Below are 26,066 nucleotides of genomic sequence, written 5' to 3' on the forward strand. Positions count from 1 at the left end.
CAGAACGGTCGCCTGCTATTCGACCATTCCCAGCATGGTCTCTATTCCGTCTGGTTTCCGGACGAACCAACCTTCACATCACCGACGGGCAACCCATCGACGCTGGACCTGTTCTTGGCAAACACCAGATTAGCCAAGCCGGTTGCCGTCAACGACCTGAGTTCGGACCACCAACCGGTGCTGACCGAGCTGGGCTACAACGTGGCCCCTGCACCGTGCCAGCGGAAGGACTACCATCGAGTCAACTGGGTCCAGTTTCGACGCGTGGTCGACCGCCACATCGACGATAACCCACCGCTCGACACAGTGGATGACATCGACCGGGCCCTGGAGGGTCTCCATCAAGCCATATCCGTGGCTGACGAAGAGTGCGTTCGACGAGTTCCTGTGAGGGGTAAGTTTCAAGCAATTGATTCCCACACCAAACTCTTGATTCGGCTCAGAAATGTTCGTAGACGCCAGTTTCAGCGGACTGGGGATCTGCAGCGTAAATACGAAATGGTCGATCTGAATCGGCAGATCGCTTCCAGAATGGTCTCAATCCGGAACGAGAGTTTCGGGCGGCTCGTTCAGAACCTGGACGACCGTTCCAGACCATTCTGGAAGGTTGCCAAGGTGCTGAAGTCTCACCCCAAGCCCATTCCACCACTTAGAGTCAATGACGAACGGCTTATCACCAACGAAGAGAAGGCCAATGCAATTGGGGAGCACATTGCCCAGTCGCATTTGCTTGGCTCTACAATCCCAAGTCCACTCGAGAACCAGGTTGTGCAGTGCGTCCAGACGTTAGATGCCTCTCCTTGTGCCGTCCCTCCAGAAGAACGGATTACAGAGGAACAAATTTGCTCAGCGCTGAAACACAGTACGAACATGAAGGCTCCCGGGTTTGACGGAATATTCAACCTAGAGTTGAAAAATCTCAGCGCGAGGGTGCACTCGCTGCTGGCTGCCATCCTCAACAGATGCTTGGAGCTGCACTACTTTTCAAGCATCTGGAAGGTGGCAAAAATCATCCCGATCCGCAAACCTGGGAAAGACCCTTCACTACCGTCAAGCTACAGACCGATTAGCCTGCTCTCAGCGCTGAGCAAGCTGTTCGAAAAATTGATCCTCAGCCGACTAAACAAGTTTGTGGAGGAACATGACATTCTTCTTCCGGAACAGTTCGGCTTCCGTAAGGGGCATTCCACCAATCATCAGCTAGTGCGGGTGATGAATAACATCCGGAGTAACAAAGCTGTATCCAAGTCCACAGCCATGGCCTTGTTAGACGTCGAAAAGGCGTTTGACAATGTCTGGCACGACGGACTTATATACAAGCTTTGTAACTCCAACTTTCCACCATACCTTGTGAAAATCACCCGTAACTATCTCCAGCAAAGGTCGTTCAGGGTGTCGTTGAATAGTTCCCTTTCGGGACAATTTCCGATCCCAGCAGGTGTTCCGCAAGGGAGTCTGCTGGGACCACTGCTTTACAGCATCTACACGTCGGACATCCCTCCTCTAGGAGACGGTTGCGTGTTCTTTCTGTTTGCAGATGACACCGCGATAGCCGTCAAGGGTAGGATGCCTCGTGAAATTACGAACAAGCTCCAACGATGCCTTGACACCTTTACTGATTATGCCACCACGTGGAAAATCAAAATCAACGCCTCGAAAACCCAAGCGATCATGTTCCTTCACAGACAATCATTAAAACTTAAACCGTCTCCCTCCTGTACCGTAATAATGGATGGTACAAGGGTCGAGTGGTCCACTGATGTTACTTATCTCGGGATGTTGTTCGATGAGAAGCTCCTGTTCCGCTCGCACATAGAGAAAACCCTAGTTAAGTGCTCCGCCTTGGTTAGGTGTTTGTATCCGCTCATTTGCCGCAGATCCCGCCTCTCAAGGCAAAACAAACTGGCTGTTTACAAACAGATCATAGCCCCCGCGATCTTCTATGCCGCCCCGGTGTGGGAATCGTGCGCTCAGACCCACAGGAACAAAATCCAGGTTGCACAGAATAGAGTGTTGAAGATGATCCTAGATCGTCCATTCGACACAAGAATAGCAGACCTCCATCAAGAGGCAGAAATTCCCAAAGTAGATTCCAAAATTGATGATATGACAACTAAATTTATTCAAAAATGCAATCTTTCTGAACATGCTTTAATAAGCAATTTGTACATAGTAGGTTAAGTGTATATAGTAGAGTAGGTTAGTTTTAAGCTGTCAATAGTAGTATTAAGTAGTTTCTCTTCAAATTCTAAAAACAAAACAAACCAATCCCACCAAGGTGGTCGACCGTGTACTAAGTCTAGGACTAATTCTGTAAAACAAATTTTGAATTTTGCCCATACCTAAAGATGAAGAAAGCAATTAAATCACTTAGTAAAAATTTATATGGTAATCGTCCAAGTTAAACTAAAATAAAGATCATTTAAACTAACTAATTAAAAAAAAAAAAAAAAATTAACTAAATGGCATTAGCTCATTTTCACTTCAGACGGCGTGGTGAACAGCAATAGCAGCAGTAGGAAGGTGGTGGCTAGTCCACTCCTTCACATCTAACAAGCAACAATTGACTGGTCTGGTAAAGGAGGCGCCAAGCGTCATCGCAAAGATCTTCGAGATAACCGCCATCGGTCGTCTGGCTCGCCGTGGTGGTGTCAAACGTATCTCCGGTCTGATCTACGAGGTGTGCTGAAGGTGTTCCTGGAAAATGAGGTCCGTGATGCTGTCACCTACACTAAACACGCCAAGCGTAAGTGGCCATGGATGTCCTCTTCAATAAAACGGCCCTTTTCAGGGCCATCAAGCTTACATCAGTAAAGAGTTGGAATAGAATTTATCTGTGATTGTTTGTCCATATTCAGAACCACAAGCCCCCAACGACCACACAAAATGCTCTCCAGAGTTGTAATCTTGTAACCAAACTTGGAAGCAGGGGTGCAAGCGATTTTGATTGATTCTCTTAATCAACTTTCTCATTGAAAAAAATTACTACAAATTTGGTACGCCTACAATTCAAAAACGGAAAGAGTTGAGATAATAGATAATTGATCAATGAAAAGAACTAAATACTCTTCACATTTATTCCGTCCACTAGCGGTCCTATGTCAAGCTTCCGTTCGTGCCCCCAGGCACAGACCCTTCTACTTTTTTTCTATGTTCGCGATCTCAAAATACTTTTCCCGATTTTTTTTTAAATTTATGGATTTGGACATTTGGACGCCATTCAAAGTAAGTTTAAAGGTCTATTGAAGAGTTACAACCCGCATAAACGCGAACCATAAATTGACCTTACCTAAAATGGTTAAAAATTGTTTATAATCCCTGCTGAACTTCAACTGAAATGGTTATGGAACTTTACATGAACGTTTAATGATAAAGTTTCAACCTTATGTATTATGGTTTTTTGGAACTGGACCTTACAAATAATGGGTTGTTAAGAACCATTACCGTTCCAAATTCTTGTTTTCTCCATATATTTTCGGAAAGAGAACTATATTCGAACCTTTTAACTTATGGTTTGAGAACTTTAATGGTAATGGTTATGGTAGTCAGTAAGGTCCACGAATGGTTTTGTAACATCGATCAACTTTATGTGGAATATATCGCGAATTGGTTGCCTGTAATTTACTGATTACCAATTCACGATATATTCCACGTAAAGTTGAGCGATAATACAAAACCATTAATGGACCTTACTGACTACCATAACCATTACCATTAATGTTCTCAAATCATAAGTAAAAACGTTCTTATATAGTTCTCTTTCTGAAAATGTATGGAGAAAACAAGAATTTGGAATGGTAATGGTTCTTAACAACCCATTATTTGTAAGGTCCATTTCCAAAAAACCATAATACATAAGGTTGAAACTTTATCATTAAACGTTCATGTAAAGTTCCATAACCATTTCAGTTAAAGTTTAGCAGGGATTATAAACAATTTTTAACCATTTTAGGTAAGGTCAATTTATGGTTCGCGTTTATGCGGGAATGTAGCAGTCATAAAACTTGATTCAGTGTCGAAACTGTAGAATTACAATGAATCATTTCCTCAACCTCCAGACGGTAGGTCCTTTTCTAGAACCAGACGAAGGCGAACCTCTCCGAGTGAATTTCCATTTAAGTGCAAATATTGAAGGAAACGCCGTCGTCGTCGTGTCCGTCCCACCTGCAGGTTCCATTTGCAGCTCACTAACGCTTTCATTCCAATCTTCCCAATTAAGTCGTCGTCGTCGCCGCCGCCGCCTTCAACCAGTGGCGGTGTGGGAAAAAGCTTACCCATTGGCAATTATTAATATGAATCACGGTGAAGATATGCCTTGTTTCTACACGCTGCTTCTAAACAAACATCATCATCACCATCATCGTCATCATCGCGGTTATGGCTTGCTCTTAATGGTTGAGAGAGCGCTAATAAAAGTCAATAAATGTCGTGATCACTTGTCGGTGTAGACTTGGAAGACGCGGAACTGGGCCTAAGTGCTTCAAGAAATTGTGTATTATGATTAATTCACCATATCTGATTCGATTCTGCCTCCTCGTACAATTAGTTCGATTTGCTGCTTCGAGACCCAGAGTGATTGTACCCAATGGGTCGAGCTGCAGTTTAAAGTTGATTACCCAGAGCGCGAACATTAATTCTCACGGCGCTCGACGCTGAAATCCATATGGATTAGGATGGGAAATCATGTAGTGTTCCATACGGGCAGCTGACAGGTTGCCCGCGAAAGAAAAAAAAGTGACAACGGGGAAGCTTTTAACGGTGGTAGGAATGAGGAACGACATTAACACATTCTTTCGGCTGATTGATTGTTGATGCTGATGGGGCAGGAAAAGTTTATCGTGCTGAACGGACGCAATTTTTCAGCGGCAGCGGAATTGATTTGATTGGAAGTTCTGTTTTGGAATTAATGCATTGCATTCCAGTGTAAATATAGTGCTTCTTGGAAAATTAGTTAAGAATGATTAGGCAGAAAACCAGTTGCACATATCCGGGTGGTACGGTCGATTTGCGGCTGGAAAATCACACAAAATGATTTCTGTTTGCACAATACTGGTGAAAGAGTGACAGCCAGTGATTTGTTTTCCGTAAATGGCAATTATGGCAACGTTGGATCCAGGCTTATCTTCACACCATCTCTAGAAGGACGAAGTGGTTCGGAGAGTTTCGTCCATTGAAAGAACGAGACCTTGTGGTGATCGTTGATGAACAGGTCGCGAATGGATGGCTGCGAATAAGGGTCCAGGCAAAGACGGCCAAGTGCGTAAAGTCGATGTCCGGACCATTTCGGGCGTTATGCAGCGGCCGTCGATCAAAATGGCTCTATTGGATGTATTGGAGGACGGTAAGGCCGGCTAAAAGTGAGGCATTACGGTTGGGGATGTTGCGACCGCTAACGAATAAGCCCTTTGAATCACTTAGATGTGGGATTGCAAAAAACAGCGTTTAGTAGTGTGTCATCGAGGAATGTTGCTAGGCATCTCAATAGAGAACAATAGAAGAAAAACGTGAACCACAACAGTTGGATACGAAGGAAACAAATGATATTGATTTAATTTTGATCTATTTCCGTTGAATTTGTTTGATTGGAAATCCATCAACTATGATTAGTGCTTAAAATTTATGATTGAAATAAGGTTGGTTAGATCAGAAATACTTCTGTGGCTTTAAGTTAATCTTGATTTTTACTTTCTTGCATTCACAGAAATTGACATAACCTCACATTGTTCTTAAAACTCGGAAACTCATATATCGTTGGTCGACAAGAAAACTTACTGTAATTTAAAGATCTCTGTATTTGGAAACCATTAACAATAAATTTCAGTTTGTCTCATCAAATGTTTCAAAAAGCACACAGGTGGCCACACCCAAACATGGTCAGGAAGAATACCCCGGCAAAAGTTGCTCGATCTTGACATGAACTGAAACCCATTATGCGACATTTCAAAACCCTCGGATGCGACATTTGGAACTTCATGATTTTTAAAACCTTGATCGCCGGTGACAATATTCAGTGCTCACCGTCCTATTGTAAGATATGTTTGTTCAACTTGTTAATCGCTTACTGTATGTTATAACTCGATAGGCAACCTGACCCTAATAATGCATACAAACGTGTTAATAGTTTAAGATTTGTTTGCATAAAGATGGAGATAATCTCCTATAAGCCGCTTTGTGCGCAACCTTCGTGACCTATGAGAGCGGCAACTCGTTGCTAGCCGTTGCATGAAACGTTTCTAACCTAACCTAATGAATGGAATCCTCTCAAGCTAGCTGCTGTTTTCAGTTGTTTCCAGCAAAAATAAGATGAGTTCGTAAGTTTCGATTCTTGGATCAAATCAAATTGAATTACCGTTCTGATTCGAATAAAAGTACTTCCATCTTCCACTCCAATAAAACGTACACTTTATTGATACGAAGCTTTGCTACATCTAGCCAAATCGTACTTACCGGGTTAAGGTCATCCATCGCGTTCAGTCACTCACTACATTTAACACAATGATAAATTTATTACTCACAGTGTTTCCACTTGAGTTGGCTCAAAAACACGCAAAACCCTCCACCTTCGACCCTCCCGCTCCTCATCGTCGCCATCGTCAAGTCGTCGTCGTCGGTCAAGAGCTAATTCAGGAAAAATAATGAGGCAGGTCGTCCTTTGTCGTTCATTGTCCTACTTCCAGATATGGAAAGTCTCGACCGGACGAACGACGGCGGCGTCCACAAGCCTAGATATAATGGTAGGTAACTAGGGAACGGAAAGCGTACCGGCATAAACAAATCTGCGCGAAAAACATCATCATCATCATCATCGCTGGCTTGCTTGGCGACGGTTGAGTGGAATGATCATTCTCGATGATCATCAGAGTCAACAGAAGGTGGAATAAGTCTGGCGAGATTGTTTATTGCGACTCTTTTTTTTGTGGAACCAGTTTTGTTTTCATTCACGTATCGTGCGAATCCCGATCTGAGAGAGAAAAGAGAGTTGGTATTGCACGAAGTCACGTCATCGTCGTCGGTTGATGATGCCATCGAACCTAAACGAGTTACACAGTAGGGGATCGATTTATTACTTTGTTGGCATTGGATCTCTCTCAGATGTAATATTGTCAACAACGTGGGGGTTCGTAGGTCACGCTCATGCATAACCAATTGGATTCCATCGATGGGAATGAACTGATCCACTATCGCATTGCTCTCGTAGATCGCATTTCGTCCAGCGATGGTCATCGGAATGTTCCGGACGAGTGCAAAAACTCCACCCACCCGCTTGGAAGGTAATTCTGAATTTGAATTGTATAAATGAAATACCTCGCCGACAAAAATCGATGCAAATTTTCCACTTCATCTTTTGTATCAGCCATCAGAATTGACACAATTATAATCATCAGAAAATGGAATGCTTGATTGGTTGGTGCCAGCCCGTAAACAAAACGGTCACTCCGTAGAGGTGATTCGTTTTCTAATTTGGTGATCATCCGCAGTTCGTTGATTTTTATTGCCGACTCGCTGGTAGCTGCGTGAGTTTCCGCGCTTGAAACTTCCGCGCCACCAAACTTGACCTTTATCACATCGAATCAACCGGGCGGCTGTCATGAGCATGCCAAGTACGGAAGTACCCGGGTAGAAATGCGCGTGCAATGACTGTTGCAATTACTGTAGAACAGCATTTTTTCAATCTTGATCTGAATTAATAACTTTACAGTACCCGTTCGATTTTGACAACAAGCCCGAAAATTTAGTCTTGCCAAAATCGAGCGGTTTTGTTTTGAAATTGATTTCGTTGATTTTGGACCACCGTGAGTCATCTTATTGATATCGACATTATTAATAAATAAACTTTTATTACAAATTGTAATCACAAGGAGCAAACATATATTATTACCTTTGTTACTACCGTAACATAGATATTAAAATCACATTTCACACGTCTTGCCGTCTGTGACCGATAGCCATCCACACAAGCTATCTCACCTGTATAAAACATTCCCAATCGATAGATCTTGGCTCGATCTGGCCCGACAGTTTGATTACGACATCGTAGAATCAAATTTAATGTGAAAAATCGACCCGGCAAGATGAAATTTGCTTATGTCTGTATCTGCGTCTGTGGACGCGTTTCATCTTGGCAAGCTTTTTTCGAGATGGTTAATCCGGTCAATATGGTTGATACGTGCGTGTCCTGCGGGCTACAAAATGGTGAGTTGACAACCTGGAAGGAGCGGAATACCTAGCCCTGGTCCTCACAAGTTCCTACTTCACGCCTCCTCGAGTCATATGATAATAAAAGACTACCAGCTGAAACATGGACACAGCTGGGTGGCGTAGCCTGGGCAATGTTGCCAGTCCGCCAATAGCAAAGTGAAGAGGTGCGACGCGAACACTGGCGCGGTAACCATAGTACGGTGATAGAGGAAATGCTTCACCAAACCCGAGCGTCTTTTCACCATGGAGGTGCGGCTGATCACCGTCCTAGTGCCAGCGTGGGACTCTAAACAGAGCTGTGCACGATGGTTCCCCGGCGAGACAGGGGGTTGGGGCAGGCCCAACAAGCCGCCCTGGAAAAAACATAAAGTTGCAAATACTGAAGAAAGAAATACGGATCGGAACAATCGGCACAGACCTACGCGACGAAATAAGGACTACGATTGGAAACTCGAAACATGGAACTGTAAATCGCTCGGCTTCCTGGGCTGCGATAGGTTAATCTATGACGAACTTCAACCACGCAACTTCGAAGTCGTAGCACTACAGGAGCTTTGCTGGACGGGACAAAAGGTATGGAAAAGTGGGCATCGAGCGGCTACTTTCTACTAGAGCTGTGGCACCACCAACGAGCTGGGAACCGGCTTTGTATTGCTGGGTAAGATGCGCCCACGCGTGATTGGTTGGCAGCCGATCAACGCGAGGATGAGCAAATTGAGAATTAACGGCCATTTCTTCAACTACAGCATCATCAACTTGCACTGCCCACACGAAGGGTGTTGAAACCACTGGGCACCAACACCGACACTGGTTCACCTTTTGCTCGAGGGCCACTAACGGAGAACTGACAGTTCAACGAAGGCGGAAACGGTAATTGTTTTTGGTCAGTCATTGTCTTGACTTGTCAATTTACCTACAAACCTTACTTACACGGCAGAAAGCATAGGCAGAAGTAATTTTACGTCCGGAGCGCATTTTTCGCAGAGCAGGAGCAGAAACTAGATCTGTAAATATGCGTTAGTTATCTAATTTCCTTATTTAATAAAATTAATTAACTTCTAGTTTGAGCTGATTCAAACGAGCTGCTACGAAAGGTGTTTCTTTTTCCCAATAGTTACTCAAAAGATTTACTAACCTCACTTTGAGATGGGAAGCTGCAGTAAGTGCAATCATCCGGACGACGATCAGATGGTGGCGTGGCCTGCGACGATTGCGGATCCTGGTTCCACTTAGGTTGCGTGGGGGAATCAACCGGTGTAGAGAACCGCGGGTTCTGATGTATGGCCTGTTTCGCAAAGAGGGAGAAAAAGGGGAAAACTTCTGGGAGCGCTAGCGTGACTGGGCTTACGCCGAACCCCTTACCTCTGCCGAGCCTCTTAGGGGATGATGTAAAGTCGGTTGCGTCGAGTGCCAGCAAGCGTTCCACATCGCGTTTGGAACTAACAATGCACCGAATGAAAGAAGAACTGGCGATGAAGATAAGGCAGTTGGAGGAAGAGCTGCTACGAAAGGCGTTTCTTTTTCCCAATAAAGGGAGACCCTACGACGAGGAAGAAGCGTTCTATGCGCAGCTGGAGAAGGTGTACGACGGCTGTTCGCAACGGGACCTGGAGATCACCTGACCAACAGACAGAAAAGCAAATCGATCACGTTCTAATCGACGGGAAATTCTTCTCTGACATTTTCAAAGTTCGCGCGTACCGCAGTGCAAATATAGATTCGGACCACTACCTAGTTGCAGTATCAGGGTGGCCAGCAAACCGGGAAAACCGGTAATACCGGGAAATATCCGGGAATTCGAAAAGTAACCGGGAAAACCCGGGAATTCGGTGAGAGAACCGGGAAAATAAACTAACCATACCATAAGAACAAATTTTTACACCAGAATTTCAGAATAAATCATTAAAACAGAGTTATCCTTTACCAAATGAATGTCTTGCTCTATATGCTGCATAATTTTCTTCAGTTTCCCGTGTTATTGTTTTTAGAATTTAATCACTCAGCAATATTGAAAATTGATTTTTGTCGTCTCAATTTCAGATGTAAAGTGCATGGTCATTGAAAGAAAATATTGAAGATGCTGGACTTTCGAAACAAATATTTGTAAAAACCGAAACTGAATTATTCTTTTCCGGGGTTTAATTTTTCGTTGTTCAAAATTCTCATGACATGAATTCAAGAATTAACTTGGGATTCTGCTCAGAATTATCTTGAAACTGTTCTGAAATAAACCAGAAGACACTCCGCGTAATAATTGCCGTTGAATTCTTTTTGGAATTTCCTTGCAACCCCTTCTAAGAATTTAATTGGAATGCTTCTTAGAATTCCCTTAAGCCTTTCCGGAGACTTTGATTCCTTTGAAAATATTTTCAAAAATTTATTTTAACTCTATTCAAAACAGCAGAAACGTTTCGAAATTTTATTTAGAAACCCCTTGGAGTATTTTAAAGAATGTCTTTCTAATTCTCAGAATTTTTTGCAATAAATTTTGTTGGAGTTCTGTGATGAATCTTTCGCATTAGGGTTGAAATTATTGCCAGCACAATCTAAGAACTCTGTTTCTTGTTGAATTCTGATCATAATTCTCTTGGAATTCTTCTTAAAATTCATCTCTAATTTTCTTCATACCCATACAAATCTCATCAGAATCACGTACGAATTTTCCGCAATGTTTTGTTTTTGCCAACTCCTTTTTAAATCTTCTAAAATTATCTAACAATTTAATTTAGAATTTGCATTCTTCTCCACAGAAATCCTTCCAAATTCATCTAACCATTACTAGGGTTTTCATGTCAGAATAATTCTGGAAATCTGCTCAAAACTTTTCCTTCGAAAACTGTGTGGGAATCTTTCTCAATATTTGCTTGAAATCAACACTTTGAATTCTTTTAAAATTTACTAAAAAATCCAGGGTTTGTCCGCTTGATTCTACAGATTGTTCAGTAATTTGTTATAACCCTTAAAATGCTTCCAAGTCTCAGAGCGTGACAATTATGACTCCACGACTCATAAGTATGATATTTATTTAATTTTTCATATCTGTGATCTTGAAATTTTTTCAAAATCTCACATTTTAATTATTTTTACTGCAAATCTTGCATCACAAAGATTGTTATTAATCACAAATTTGAAAAAAAAATGTTCTAGTTTCAGACACTACTCAAATTTTAAAGCCTCAGAATCTTGGGAATCTTCTTAAATCACATTTTTTTGTCCTTTCAGTAAATTCCTTTCAGAGCATTCTTAAAAATGTGTTCAATTTGGTTTTTTGTTTAATATTAACAACCGGGAATTTTTAAAGATTTAAACCAGGAAAACCGGGAAAAAACCGGGAATTTCAAAATGAAAATTCACTGGCCACCCTGTCAGTATGCATGCGCTCAAAACTCTCGGCGGTTCATAACACCCGTCGAAGTCGAACGCCGCGACCCAACATTGAGCAACTACGGGACGCCGGAGTTGCCCAGGACTACGCGCAGCAGCTGGAAGTTGCACTACCCACGGAAGAGCAGCTTGGCGCAGCTTCTCTTGAAGATGGCTGGAGGGACATCCGTTCCGCCATAGGTAGTACTGCTGCAGCGGCACTAGGTACTGTAATCCCGGACCGAAGAAATGACTGGTTTGATGGCGAATGCAAACTGTTAGTAGAGGAGAAGAATGCAGCACGGGCGAGAATGCTGCAACACCGCACGAGATTGAATGTGGAGCAATACAGACAAAACTCGGTTTTCCGAAGGAAGAAGCGTCAGCAGGAAGACCGAGGTCGCGAGGCGATGGAAAATATGTACCGCGTAAACGACACACGGAAGTTCTACGAGAAGCTAAATAGTTCGCGCAAAGGTTACGTGCCGCAAGCCGATATGTTCAAGGACTTGGACGGTAACCTTTAGGCAACAGACCTTGGAGCACGCGCAGAAGACGACAGGCTACCGGCCCCCTGATCTTCAAGAAGTTGAGGAGGAGATCGGTCGGCTGAAGAACAATAAGCAACTGGTGTAGATCAACTACCAAGTGAGCTATTAAAATACGGTGGTGAAGCACTGGCTAGAGCGCTGCGCTGGGTAATTGCCAAGATTTGGGAGGAGGAGATATTACCGTAGGAGTGGATGGAAGGTGTCGTATACCCAATCTACAAAAAGGGCGACAAGTTGGATTGCTGCAACTACCGTGCGATCACACTGCTGAGTGCCGGCTACAAGGTACTCTCCCAAATTATATGCCGCCGCCTGTCACCATTTGCAAGAGAGTGTGTGGGGATTCATGGGTGCCCGCGCTACCACGGACCAAATTTTCGTGATTCGGCAGGTTCTGCAGAAATGCCGTGAATACAACGTACCCACATTTGTTCATCGATTTCAAATCCGCATACGACACAATCGATCGAGATCAGCTATGACAGATTATGCACGAGTACGGATATCCGGATAAACTGACGCGATTGGTCAAGGCGACGATGGATCGAGTGATGTGCATTGTTCGAGTATCGGGTACACTCTCGAGTCCCTTTGAATCTCGAAGGGGGTTACGGCAAGGTGATGGACTTTCGTGTCTGCCATTCAGCATCGCGTTAGAAGGTATGATCGGAAGAGCTGGGATAGACACGAGTGGCACGATCTTCAGGAAGTCTATCCAGCTTCTTGGCTTCGCCGATGACATTGACATCATGGCACGGAACTTTGAGACGATGGCGGAAACGTTCATCAGACTGAAGGCTGAAGCTAGGCGGATTGGACTTGCCATCAACGCATCAAAGACAAAATACATGAAAGGAAGAGGTTCTAGGGAAGACAATGTTAACCTCCCACCCCGAGTTCAGATTGACGGTGACGAAATCGAGGTGGTCGATGAGTTCATGTATTTGGGCTCACTGGTGACCGCCGAAAATGATACCAGCATAGAAATTCAAAGACGCATTATGGCAGGGAATCGTGTCTACTTTGGACGCCGGAGGACGCTCCGGAGGACGCTCCGGTCGAATAAAATTCGCCGCCGCAAGAAGTTGACTGTCTACAAGACGCTGATTAGACCGGTGGTCCTTTACGGCCACGAGACCTGCACTATGCTCGTGGAGGACCAACGCGCCCTTGGTGTTTTCGAACGGAAGGTGTTGCGTACCATCTACGGTGGTGTGCAGATGGTTGACGGAACGTGGAGGAGGCGAATGAACCACGAATTGCACCAACTGTTGGGAGAACCATCCATCGTCAACATTGCAAAAATTTAGCGACTACGGTGGGCTGGACACGTCGTAGGAATGCCGCATGACGACCCAGCCCACCGTAGTCGCCCAGGTAGAAGGCGACCTGCGGACCCTTCGCAGACTACGAGGCTGGCGAACTGTGGCCATGGATCGGGTAGAGTGTAGATGACTTCTTCGGACAGCAGAGGACAACAAGGCCTTAGCCTGATTGGTAAGGTAAGGTACGTGCGTGTCGTATAAATCAGGGGTAGGCTTAATGTTTAGTTTGGGCGATATCAACTGAAGACAAACAATTGAAAGAAGCAAGGAAGGGGTTGCTTCCTGACCAACACGTTTGAGACGATACTGACTTCTTGGCATATACGCTTTCGAGAGTATTGCAGATTTCTTTATCAGTATTCTTTTCTCAAATAACGTCAAGCAGATCGTCGTAAATCAGTGTTCACTCGGCTTTCGACAGAAGCAGGCCACTCTCGATGTGTGTCACGCAATCGTCTGCTTACTCGGCAGCCACCATTGTGTGGTCCTCCTCATTGTTCTTCATCAGCAGTTGTTTTGGTCGATGCGACGTCGACTATGGAAAGCAACCGTTTCGTGATCAGTATGTGAGTGATGACCACGTTTTGCGTCCATTGCTGCAATGGAAGCACTCTTCCATCCGTTGGCGACATTGCTATACAATGAAACCACTGGAAGCGGATCCCGTTCTGATGGAGGAGGCTTATTGGATAGCGAAAGATAGAGTGTTTATTGTGGTGTACCGTTTGACTAGTTTTACGATGTTTTGTATAATGAACAAGAATCCTTGGCTTTGTAAAGTTAATTGGATTGAGCCTTATCAAAAAATAAATAAACAAACAAATATCGTCGGGAATCAAGGAAATAATGAGATTCGCTGACTTACAGTCCTGTTTGTTGAATTTCGTCAATTCTACTGCAACTGTTGAGGGGCTTCTTTATTGAGGACTTCCAACAGGTCAACGAACTTTAGTTCTCAACCCGGAACTTCCAATTCTCACATCCGGTACCCGCAAATTGAGGAGTTCCATAGATCGCTTCGTGTGTTCGCATCCAAATAATATCAAATTTTGGGAGAATGATCATGGATGGCAAAATCGATATTTTGAACCACCCTACATTTCGAACAAAGGAATGCAAAATTATCGTAAGGACCAAAACCATAATTCGAACAGTGCACAGAGGGAAATCTGAAAAAAATAATAACACTCTGGAATTGCATCCAATTGAGATGATGTCTTGAGTGAAGCTTCTTGGATTAATTAGGACTACAGTTTGGTGGATAAGAATAGTTCATGTTTTGACCGCAAGGATGGCGCAGTGATACGAACTTTTTTATTTCGCAAGATAGAGGTTTGCTGTCTTTGGTAAAGTTGTAGGACGTAGAATTTAAGAAAACTTGTCCAAAACATAAAAGTTGTACATCTTCAAACAACTGAGATAAACGAAGTTTTATAAAATTTCCTTGAATGCACGTTTTCAGTATTATTTTTTGAACAATCGCTCAAACGAGTACTTTTATCATTTTTCCGCGATACGCTGATCAATCCAGAATTTCCAGATCAATGCTGTTATTTTTAGAGTACCTACTGAAAAATATATATTGTGGTGGAGTGTTCGACTGTGAGGTTTTACAATGATCAGTTTCGGCTTGGCAGTCTGACAATCACTCAATCAGAACAAATTAATTTTGTAATTTGTCTCTTCGTTTTGGCTCTGATTGGGGCCTTCTTCAGGGCCAGACAAAGAACAAATCCAACAGGCCCTGAAGAAGGCCCTAATCAGAGCCGAAACGTAGGGACAAATTACAAAATTAATTTGTTCTGATTGAGTGATTGCCAGACTGCCAAGCCAAAACTGATTATTGAAAAATATATTTCATAAAATTTGGAAAAATACGTGATTTTCTGAATTAATTTTCTAAAAAATGCACAATAATCGCAAAATGTTATCAATTATTCAAAATGTACATCGAATACACCTTATTTCCTGAAAATATCTCAGAGGTATATTGAGATATATTTGACATATTTGGATTTTACCGAAGACATCATATCAAGGAGACTGGCAACTTTGCCAGAATCCATGCGACAGATACAGTAGCGCTGCACTTGAGCGAAGATGGAAGCAACGCATAGAAAAATGAGCAAATATACAAACCTTTCTTCTGAGGATGTTATCTTTGCTATCTTTTAGGCGGCAGATGACGCGATTGTGCCTGTCTCATAGCGGTCGTACGAGAAAATGGAAGAGTTGACAGTCTTCTTGATATTTTATTTAAACACATGCAGCTCATGTTATTACGCGCATTAAGGTGGGTCAAGATTGAATAGTTCTTTCGATCCGTTTTGAGGTCCCAAACAACTGTGCCAAATTTGAATGAATTTGGTTATGATCTGCATTTGTGGGAGATCTTTAAAATTTGTAATGGAAAATATATGCAAAACGAATCTAAACTATTCATATGCTTGTCGAAAATTCAAAAATTGTTACAATTTCGATCAAATCGAAGATTTTGATTGGAAAACCAATTTTTACGGTAATCGGCTATTTTACATAAAATTTTCGTACTGAAACTTTACCGATTACAGTAAATCTCTATCTTGCGAAATAGAAAAGTTTGTATCACTGCGTCATCTTTGCGGCCATAACATGAACTATTTTTTATCAACCAAATTGTCACCAAACGTCAACTCAATTGAATGCAATCCCAGAGAGTTATTAATTTTTCCTTCTAAATTCAATTCCTGGGCCACTATGAAGTGGAAGATTAACGTGCCGTTTACGGTAAATTCCATTGCGAACTTCTACTCGGGATGCCACCACCATCGTTGTAACGGCAATTACAAATGCTGAAAATTCAAAAATTCAACTCCATTCCACGCTCAATTAATTCCACCGTCGGTCCAATCAACACGGGCCAGAACTTTGTCCGTTCCTCCTACACTCGAGCTATAGGAACGCGCGTGTTTGTTCGATCATATCTATCGTTATTATTACTATCGAACGACGATAAATAATTCAACAAGAGCGAGGCTCTTTTGGGCCATCATCATCACCCACTGGTATACAGTGATATCCGCTAGGCGGAAATACGGAAGAACTTGGAATTCCGCGTACACACGTGTGTCACTCCCACAATCATCGGATAGAATTTGTTCTTTGGATCATGCTTGATTGCCAGCGACAGTAGTAGCGGTTGATGGTAACCTAACAAGTCATGCCAACTAATTGAATCAGAATGCATTTGATTAGCATAAATGCAATTACGACAATCGTGCTACCTACCAGCAAGGGATGACAGTAAACGATTGAAACTAACGATGTGGCGATGAGCTGAGAGTTTGCCAGTGCATTAAGCCGCGTGGAGTTGTGCTTTGGTAAATGCAACAGGAAGTTTACCTTGAAAATCTCACCGAGTACCGGCGAGTGATGGCGAGCTATCTATGGGCAAGGTCACCTCTGTGCGGAGCGCGGAGTAGTGAAGCGTGGGAATGGGGCAGTGTAGGAATGTTATATGTGATGTGAATGTGATATCAGTAAGCACTAGAGCGCAGGCGGAATCTTGCTCTATATGTTTGCATACGAAACAGGGGTATAATTTAAAATAGGTGAAATAGAGTACCATCGTAATTCTAATTAGGGTGTAGATAGGATTCGTCCCCTCCACCCTATTGCAAGCACGGGGTTTTCTAAAGAAAATTAATAAAGAAATCTCTTCAAAAGATGCTCTATGAATTTCGTTAATTTCGATGATAAATCGGAAAAAAACATATACTTCGTCCTCTCGACCTTTAAAATATGAAAGACCCTTGGCTGGACTAGATTTTCAGGATACAGTCAAATTGAATAACTATTAATAGAATTTTGAGGAGAATTTTGAGTGAAATCTAGATATAACAACAAGGTATTTAAGAGAAAAAACTCCAAGGCAGCTTTGGGAAGAATTTTAAGAGAGCAAGTTCAGAGTAATTTTTTTTAGGTAGTTCTGTGCAAAATTCTATGATGTTTGTAAAGAGTATGCTATTTGTTATGTTTATTGGAAAACAAGAAATATTTGTTGAAAATACTGTAATTCCATTCAGTTTTGATATTTCCATTAGCAGCCATGTGAGTTTAAATTATTTTTCTAGATGTAAATACACTAAACACTAAACTTTTGCTAAGGAATAAACTCATTTGAACCACACATTTCGCACTTCCTTAAGCTAGAAGGGCTGAACCTAACTAAGCCAGGTTAATTGGATTCCTCGGAAAATACTAGCCCGATTTCATATAAAACACTTTCTGATTGGTCATGACCAACGTACCTTACTGGAATTCGCTTTCTAATAGAATTTACCAATGATTTAAATAAAAATTAATATTATTTTAAAAAAATCCATTTTTTCGATGATACAGTACTGGACAAAATAAATCATACGCTCAACCTAAAAAAGTACATTCCATCATATTTTTGCTATTTTGCACGCAATTTCAGCAGTATATTCGGAAAAGTTCAAGTATTTCTCATGGTGCATTCAATTAGCTGAATGAAAATTGTTATAATATTCTGCTATTTTTGTTACATTTTTAAATAAATATATGCTCACTTTTGTGCTTGGACAAAATAAATCATACACTACTAAGATTTTATTTTTTAGCCATCGAATAAAAACAAAATCTGAAGATTTGGCATCACGGCGTAATATTTGACAGTTCTTGTTCCGGGAAGCGTGCGCATCGCACCATTGTGTTTTGTTTGCGTCATATGAAAAGTGAAAATGTCGAGAAAGCAGATTTCGCTCGGTGTTAGAAATTTGGTGATTTGCGATCGTGAAAAAGGAATTTCTTTTCGGAAAATTGCCGAAAAGTACTCGATCTCAGTTGGAGCTGTTCAGCACATATGGAAAAAGTACGAAACACGAGGAATTGTGAGGAATTTATCCGGACAAGAACGTCATCGTGCGACAAGTAATCGTGATGACATCAGAATTGTTCGAATGGCTAAGCAGAATCCTAAGTATTCGTCGAGGCATATTGTGGAATCGATGGATCTCAATGTAAGTCGACGTACTGTTCGCCGGCGACTTAATGAGAGCGGTTTGAAAAGCTGTTTGGCATCGAAGAGTCCTTTTTATCAACAAACGGAACCAACGGAAGCGACTGGAATTTGCTAAAAAGTACGCCGGAATGACTGTGGACTTCTGGAAACGAGTTCTGTGGACGGATGAGAGCAAATTTGAGTTATTTGGACAGAAAAGGCGATCAAGGGTTTGGTGAGGTTCCGGTGACGCTCTTAAGGAACCATACATTCAAAAGACGGTTAAACACGGAGGCGGAAATATCATGGTATGGGGAGAATTTGCGTGGTCTGGTGTTGGAAGCTTGGCCTATATTAAGGGAATAATGACTGCAGATGTTGTTAAGTGAAAATCTGGAAGTTTCGCTACTGAAAACTGGCCTGGAATCCAATTACATTTTCCAACAAGATAATGACTCAAAGCACACAGCGAAGAAAACAATGGCATTTTTCAAATCAAATCGGTTCAAACCGCTGGAATGGCCTCCCCAATCAACCGATCTCAACCCAATTGAGAATTTGTGGTCTTACTTGGACAACAAAGTGGATAAAGCATCGGTTTCCAACAAAAACGTTTATTTTGAAGCACTTGACGCAGCGTGGGAGAATATCGATTCAGGATATCTACAAAACCTCGTCGAAAGTATGGCAAGACGGTTGGAAGCAGTGTTGAAAGCAAAGGGTGATCATACCAAATACTGAGAGTGTTAAAATGTAAGTTAAAAATTCAATTAAACAAGAATTTTCAATAATAAATCAGGCGTATGATTTATTTGGTCCAACTCCAAATTCTCCTTTTACAACTTATAAATGATGATTTTTTTTTATTACTTTATTAAAGAGATTTTCAGCTTTCGGCTGGTTCATGAGAATAAATGATGATTGAGAAAGTCATACAATATATTGAATATTCTATACCTGCACAGTTTTAGCGAAAAACATACAGAAGTATTGCAGAACAAACCATTATTGTATGTTTGAATCTACCTGATATATCGAGCTCCAAAGAAAAATTATATGGGTGTATGATTTATTTTGTCCAGTACTGTATATTCACACTTAGATTTTTGCCGAGATGGGCACCACCGAGCAGCTCGGCATTTTATTTTGCTGGATCTCAGTGAAAAACTTACCGTAAACTAACTTGGTAAATTTTATCAAAAAGTGAATTCCAGTTTGGTACGTTGGTCATGAAAGTTATCAAGGCATTTCTCATGATGGAGTTTTCCAAGCAGCACCGTGCGTCTCCATAATTATTAGTGAAATTAACAGTTTTGTTCGAAATTAGTATATTTTTAATGGATGCAAATAAAAAAAAAACTGTTTTTTATCCTCTAATAGGCTAGAATGCACTTAAGTATAATGTTTTTCATATGAAATCGGGCTAAAATTTTTTGAGGAATCCAATTCGGTGCCCAGAATTTATATATAAACCGATTTAAAAAATTTAGTATAAGCATTTAAGTGAAAATAAGAGGTACGTTAAAAATGAATTACAGATTCGTAAAGTACGCATTTGGTACGTGACATTTCAGTAGCAATCTGGTCGATCGACTTGATCATTGCTGAAATCGTATGTATATCCAGCGGGACACGGATTTTCCGGGAAACTTTGAGGTACGTTCAAAATCCTTGAAGGTACGCTATGGTACGCTATTGGTACATTCCAAAACACGTATCAACTTTGAAATTCGTTAAGTTTGTCCCGCTGGATAGATTGACGTGGAGAAATGCGGTCCGAATGGATGTTCTATTAGTGATCAGGATCACAAGCGTGTCGTGAAAGCATTAAGCGGAATCCCAATGCTTCGGTCAGGGATGTGGCCAAAAAGTTGAATCTGTCCAAGTATTTCGTTCAGAGAACCAAGGACCAGGAGGGACTGCATACGTACAAAGTGCAGAAGGCTCCAAATCGTGACGAACGGAAAAATACGGTGGGAAAGTCCCGAGCCCGGAAACTGTACACCCAGATGCTGACGAAGTCTCATTGGATGATGAGACTTACGTCAAGGCGGACTTCCGGTAGCCCGGGCTACTGTTCTTCACCGCCCAGCACAAATTGGATGTTCTGGAGGAAGTAGAGAAGAAGTTCTTCCCAGAATTTGTAAGAAATTCTTCAGAGAACTAAATATTTCCCAGAACTTTAGGAAAATTTTCCCATAACATCAGGAAAATTCTACTCAGAACCTAAGGGAAGTTCTTTCCAGAACTTAAGGGAAGTTCATCCCAGAACTGGAGGGAAGTTCTTCTCAAAGATTGAGGGAAGTTCTTCTCAAAACTTTAGAGAAGTTCTTCCTAGAATGTCAAGGAAGTTCTTCCCAAAACTTCAGGATAGCTCTTCCCAAAATTTCAAAGGAGTTCTTCCAAAAACTTTAGGGATGTTCTTCCCAAAACTTCAGAAAAGTCCTTCCTAGAACTCCAGATAAGTTTTATCCAGAACTTCAGTGAAGTTCTTCTCAGAACTTAAGAAATGCTCTTCCCAGAGCTCCAGGGAAGTTCTTTCTAGAACTGCAGTAAAGTTCGTCAAAAAATTTCAGGGGCATTTTTGCATGAACTTTAGGGACGTTCTTTCCAAAACTATAGGAAAGTTCTTCCAAGAGCTTTAGGGAAGTCTTCTCCAGAACTTAAGAAAAAACTCTTGCCATATCTTCATAGATCTACAGAAAAGTTTTCCTCAGAACTCCAGTAAAATCGTCCCAGAATTTGAGGGAAGTTTTTCTCAAAACTTCATGGAACATCTTCCCTGAACTTCAAGGATAGTCTTCCCAGTACTTTTAGGGAGTTCTTCCTAGATCCTCAAAATAATAATTCCTACAAGTTTAGGGGAAAACATCCCACAATTCCAGGGAAATTCGTCCCAGATCATGAAAAGAAGTTCTTGCCAGTACTTTAAAGAAATTCTTCAGAGAACTTTAACGGAGTATTTCCCAGAAGTTTCCATAACATCAGGGAAGCTCATCCCAGAACTTAACGGAAGATAATCGCAGAACTTGAGGGAATTTCTTCGCAAAACTTGAGGGAAGTTCTTCTCAAAACATTAGGGAAGTTTTTCTCAGAACTCCATAACCCCAACCAGCACAATGCTGTGGCAGGATCTTGCAGTAACGTGTGACTAAAATAAGTCACATACAAGTTACCTCAACCGGTTTTGTACCAGCTAGGGAGATTTCTTCGCAGAACTTCAGAAAAGGTCCTCACAAAACTTCAGAAAAAATCTTCCCAACATTTTAGAGATGTTCATCCCAGAACTTGAGGGAAATTCATCCCAGAATATGAGGGAAGTTCTTCCCAGAACTTGAGGGAATATCTTCCCAGATCTTGAGGGGAGTTCATCTCAGAACTCCAGGAAACTTCTTCTCAATACTTCAGGGATGAACTTTTCTGAAGTTCTGGCAAGTTCATCCATGAACTATGGAAAAGTTCTTCTATGAACTCCCGAAAAGTTCTTCTATGAACTCCCGAAAAGTTCTTCCCATAATTTCAGGGAAGTTCTTCCCAGAACCTTACGAAAGTTCCAATAATGTTAGGAAAAATTCGAAAACTTCTAAAATCCCCGTAATTTTTCGAGCTTCGTTGGAGCAACAAGGTATTGTAAAGTGTTTCAAGAATTTAAAAAGAGTTCCCACAAATTCTGAAAACTTCGATGGAGTTCCCAGAACCTCAACTTTTGCGGCATTTACAGATCTTTTTAAAACTTGAATAAATTCTTCAAAATTTACAGAACAAAAGCAAATATACTGCGAATTTCAGAAATGTTTTAACGAACTTCTGCAAAGAAAATACAGGAAAATTTTAAGCAGGGTTGCTTCCACTCACTTGCTATAAAAAAATGATTTTCTGAATTTTGAAATCATTCGATGTTATAATGATATTTTGTACTTGTTAGATACAAGAAGCGGATGAGAGGCAATTGTTTGACTCATAAAACCTGTCAATTTCGCTACCAGAATGTTACAATAAGCGATTTTACGATTCGTGAGCGTTCACTCAGAGTGAGCGCTCGCGCGTCGTAAAATTGCTGATTGTGACTATCTGAAAGTGAACTTGACAGGTTTAATGTGTCAAACACTTGCCGTTCAACCTCTTCTTGTATCTAACAATTACAAAATATGATTATAACCAGGGTTACTTCCACTCACTTGCTATAAAAAAATGTTTTTCGGAATTATGAAATCATGACATAGTAAAATGCAAATTAGTACTTCTAAGTTACAAGAAGAGGTCGTGAAGTATGTGTTTGACTCATACAACCTATCAATTTCACTTTGAGAGCGTCACAATCAGCAGTCTTATGATTCGTGAGCGTTCACTCAGAGTGAGCGCTCACGAGTCGTAAAATCGCTGATTGTGACGTACTGAAAGCAATATTGACAGATTTTATGTGTCAAACATATACTTCACGACCTCTTCTTGTAACTTACAAGTACTAATTTGCATTATACTATTTCATGATTTCATAATTCTGAAAAACATTTTTTATAGCAAGTGAGTGGAAGTAACCCTGATTATAACATCTAATGATTCCAAAATTCAGAAAATCATGTTTTTATAGCAAGTGAGTGGAAGCAAGCCTTATTTTAAGTACTCCTGATGTGTGACTTCAAGTTTAGTTTACCAAATTTTATAGGTCTTTTCAACTGTTACGCGCCGTGTTCGGAAAATCATTATCAAATCTCATTCATTAAGTATCCCTGAGAGAATGAACTAGCGTGCAAATCTGGCTAACAATTTCACGCTGAAGATTCTCATGAATTTTCACGCACTTACGCTCACAATGCTCAAAAGTCATCCCAGCTTTAACTCAAAAAAATCGCTCAAACTAGATTAATCTCACCAAATGAAGACCCAACTTTGCTGAAAACGCATTCCATAATGCATCGCTGAGGAGCTTTTATTTGGTACTCCTCCGACCCCTGTGCGCCATCTTGTAAGATAATCCCAAACTGAGAGTCAACATCTCAGAACAACAAGCAGACACTTTCAAAGTTTGCCAAGAAATACATGATTTGGCAAGCGATCTGCTCATGTGGCAAACGCAGTGCGCCATTCGTGACTACCGGGACTGTAATAAGGGAGATCTACCTCGAGGAGTGTCTACAGAAGCGTCTGCTTCCTCTGTTGCAGCAACACGAGGGCCCTACGATCTTCTGGCCGGATCTAGCTTCGTGCCACGTTTCAAATGTTGTCCTGGAATGATACGAAGTCAACTTTTGTACCCAAGGACATGAACCCCTCCAACGCACCGGAACTAAGGCCCTTCAAAAAATACTGGGCTATTATGAAGCAGGCACTACGGAAGCATCCCAAGGAGGTCAAATCTGAGGAAGAAAAGTGGGTTTCCGTACAGAAGAAGCTGCAACCAGATGTTGTACAGAACCTAATGAGAGGAGTTAAGCGTAAGGTGTGAGAGTACGGTTATGGTATTGAAGTTGAATGAAATAAATATTCCAAAAGCTTACTAATCGGTTATATTCTATTGTCTGAAAGTTTGGAAAGGATCGCTCAACTAGGTAATTTTCTACAGCGTTTTTTTCGTGATGCAATTTGAGGTGGGACACCCTTTAGTACAAAACGTAAAAACTGCAGTCCTGTTTTGAGTAAAGACATTAAACAACACTAAAAATGGTAATGTATGTCATTTTTTTAAAACTTTGTTTTTATTTTCTGGAACTGATAAACCCTAATTCATTGTTTGTATAGAATCACGAAAAACTCACAATTCTTTTAAAGAAATCAAAAATTTAACGCTATTGAACCGTTTCCAGCATGCACTACCCTATTTGTTCAGTTATTTCTCATTACACTAACTTTATTACTTTTACTAGTATTGGATACTCTGTGGCACCCACTTCTGACTTTGTACCGTTTCGCCTGCAGGGATACTTTTTATTGTTTCGGCTAGATTTACCGACCGTCTCTCTACAGCTGAAAAAACCACCGCCTACCGGTGCACTATAGTTGACATTGACACCCTATCAATGACAGTCTTTGCCTTTGTTTTCCCTGATTATGATGCAGCAATTCAATGCCGCTCACTGTCTGCACTGTTTCTATGGATGCGATTTTGCTGTTGTCATTTTCCAGGTTATAAAAAATGCCATTTATTGAAACATCAAAAATAACGGTATTCCCCCGCGACGAGTGAGTCACATTGCTCCCGAGCTGCTGTCGTTGGCATGAATCGAGGAATTGTCGAAGCTCTGACAAATTGCAAATGAGTACAAACCGCCCGGCTGTCGCTGTTAGTTTTTATGGTCCATTTCCTTTGGCCATTTTTGGACTTCTCACGTCTTCCGTCTTCCTCTGCCACCTCTCATGCTCATGGGAATCGGATGTTCATCGCAGGGAACGCCACCAAGAATGGTGGCGCCACCGCCGTTTATAATTTGAACATTTCTGTTTACAAATTCGGCTTTATGGGAATTAATTGCTGTTTACACAAATGACAGTCCGTCTCTGTTTTCAATCTTCTATTTCAGATTACCACCCATATGGTTCCATTCTAATCAAAACACGACACAGACAGAGAGACGCACCTTCATTTCGTTTCGATTCAACCCCGAACGGAATAATACGATTAGCATGAGTGAACCGGCGAGTGCCACACCTGGAACCCTACGAAGGGCTAAACGGGGTGCCACCGCGGCCGTAGATGGCCATGCACCATCGGCGACGTCACCCATCGTAGTAGGTGGCGGCGCCGGATCGCCGAAAACCATCGTAGCCGAGGCAAGGTTTGAAGGACTCACGCTCGAGGGCGTCAACCAGAATTTGGTAAGTCACGATCTCCACGCCGATTTATACATATTTGTTTTGGTTTTCGCTGTCTTAGATTAGCATATGTCGATTGCTGCTGCTCCGTTTATGTTTGTTTATGTTCGCCGTCCGTGCTGGGGCGGTTTTACTTTCGTTTGCAGGTTAAATGTGTCACGTTGCTGCGATGTTGGTTTTGAAGTTTTCGATTTTTTTTCGACCCAAATTTTTTAAGGTAGTCGACCGCATTCTAAGAATTATTACCGACGATGGCGAATCTTTTTTTCGGATGGCAAGCGTGCAGGTTTAACACCGCTCGTCATCATTCAGGGCGCAGATCATGACAAAAAGAGCTTTTCTAACCTCAAACTCAGTCACAGACCGATCGTTTCCAATGTATGCAAGGTTCTTAGCTTAGTGGTTGTCTGGTCTCTTCCTTTGTTGCAATGAAAAATCAATGCAGAGGCGGTTAAGAGCCAGTGGTATCACCTGGAAATTCTTCAACATACCTTGATTTGTTGCTGCTTCACAGATAGACCGTACAGAGCACCCATATCGCGTTCCGCTCTCGACGAGCGAGCGATGCGGAGATTACGTAACAAATCGTGGCTAGTTTTGTTTAGCGGCGTTTCGAGGGCTCATTAAAAGTATACGTGCTTCTACATATTCACAGCTAGCAGACCATCTATCGCGCGCGGTGAAACCGAGTGCAGCACTTGCATATGAAATGCAATGCGGACATCAGACCTGGATCGAAGGCCCTTTGGGCCACCTAGCTGAGCGTGCAATTCGGAATATGCTTATGTTTATAAATTCTGTGCCACTGACTGACGA

General features: G+C 41.7%; 1 protein-coding gene across 1 annotated transcript in view; it reads left to right on the forward strand.

Moving 5' to 3' along the window:
* chas (chascon) overlaps positions 1-26,066 on the forward strand; it is a 349,928-nt gene that overhangs the window by 31,631 nt on the left and 292,231 nt on the right. The window contains exon 3 of the mRNA XM_065228879.1: positions 24,959-25,253. Within this exon, the coding sequence (XP_065084951.1) occupies positions 25,062-25,253 (192 nt within the window). The 5' untranslated portion in view covers positions 24,959-25,061. The remainder of the gene's footprint in view (positions 1-24,958; positions 25,254-26,066) is intronic.

The sequence above is a fragment of the Ochlerotatus camptorhynchus genome, unplaced genomic scaffold (genome assembly GCF_037179485.1).
Source record: "Ochlerotatus camptorhynchus isolate MF236.1 unplaced genomic scaffold, CSIRO-AGI_Acam_v1.1 ptg000304l, whole genome shotgun sequence".
NCBI lineage: Eukaryota > Metazoa > Arthropoda > Insecta > Diptera > Culicidae > Ochlerotatus > Ochlerotatus camptorhynchus.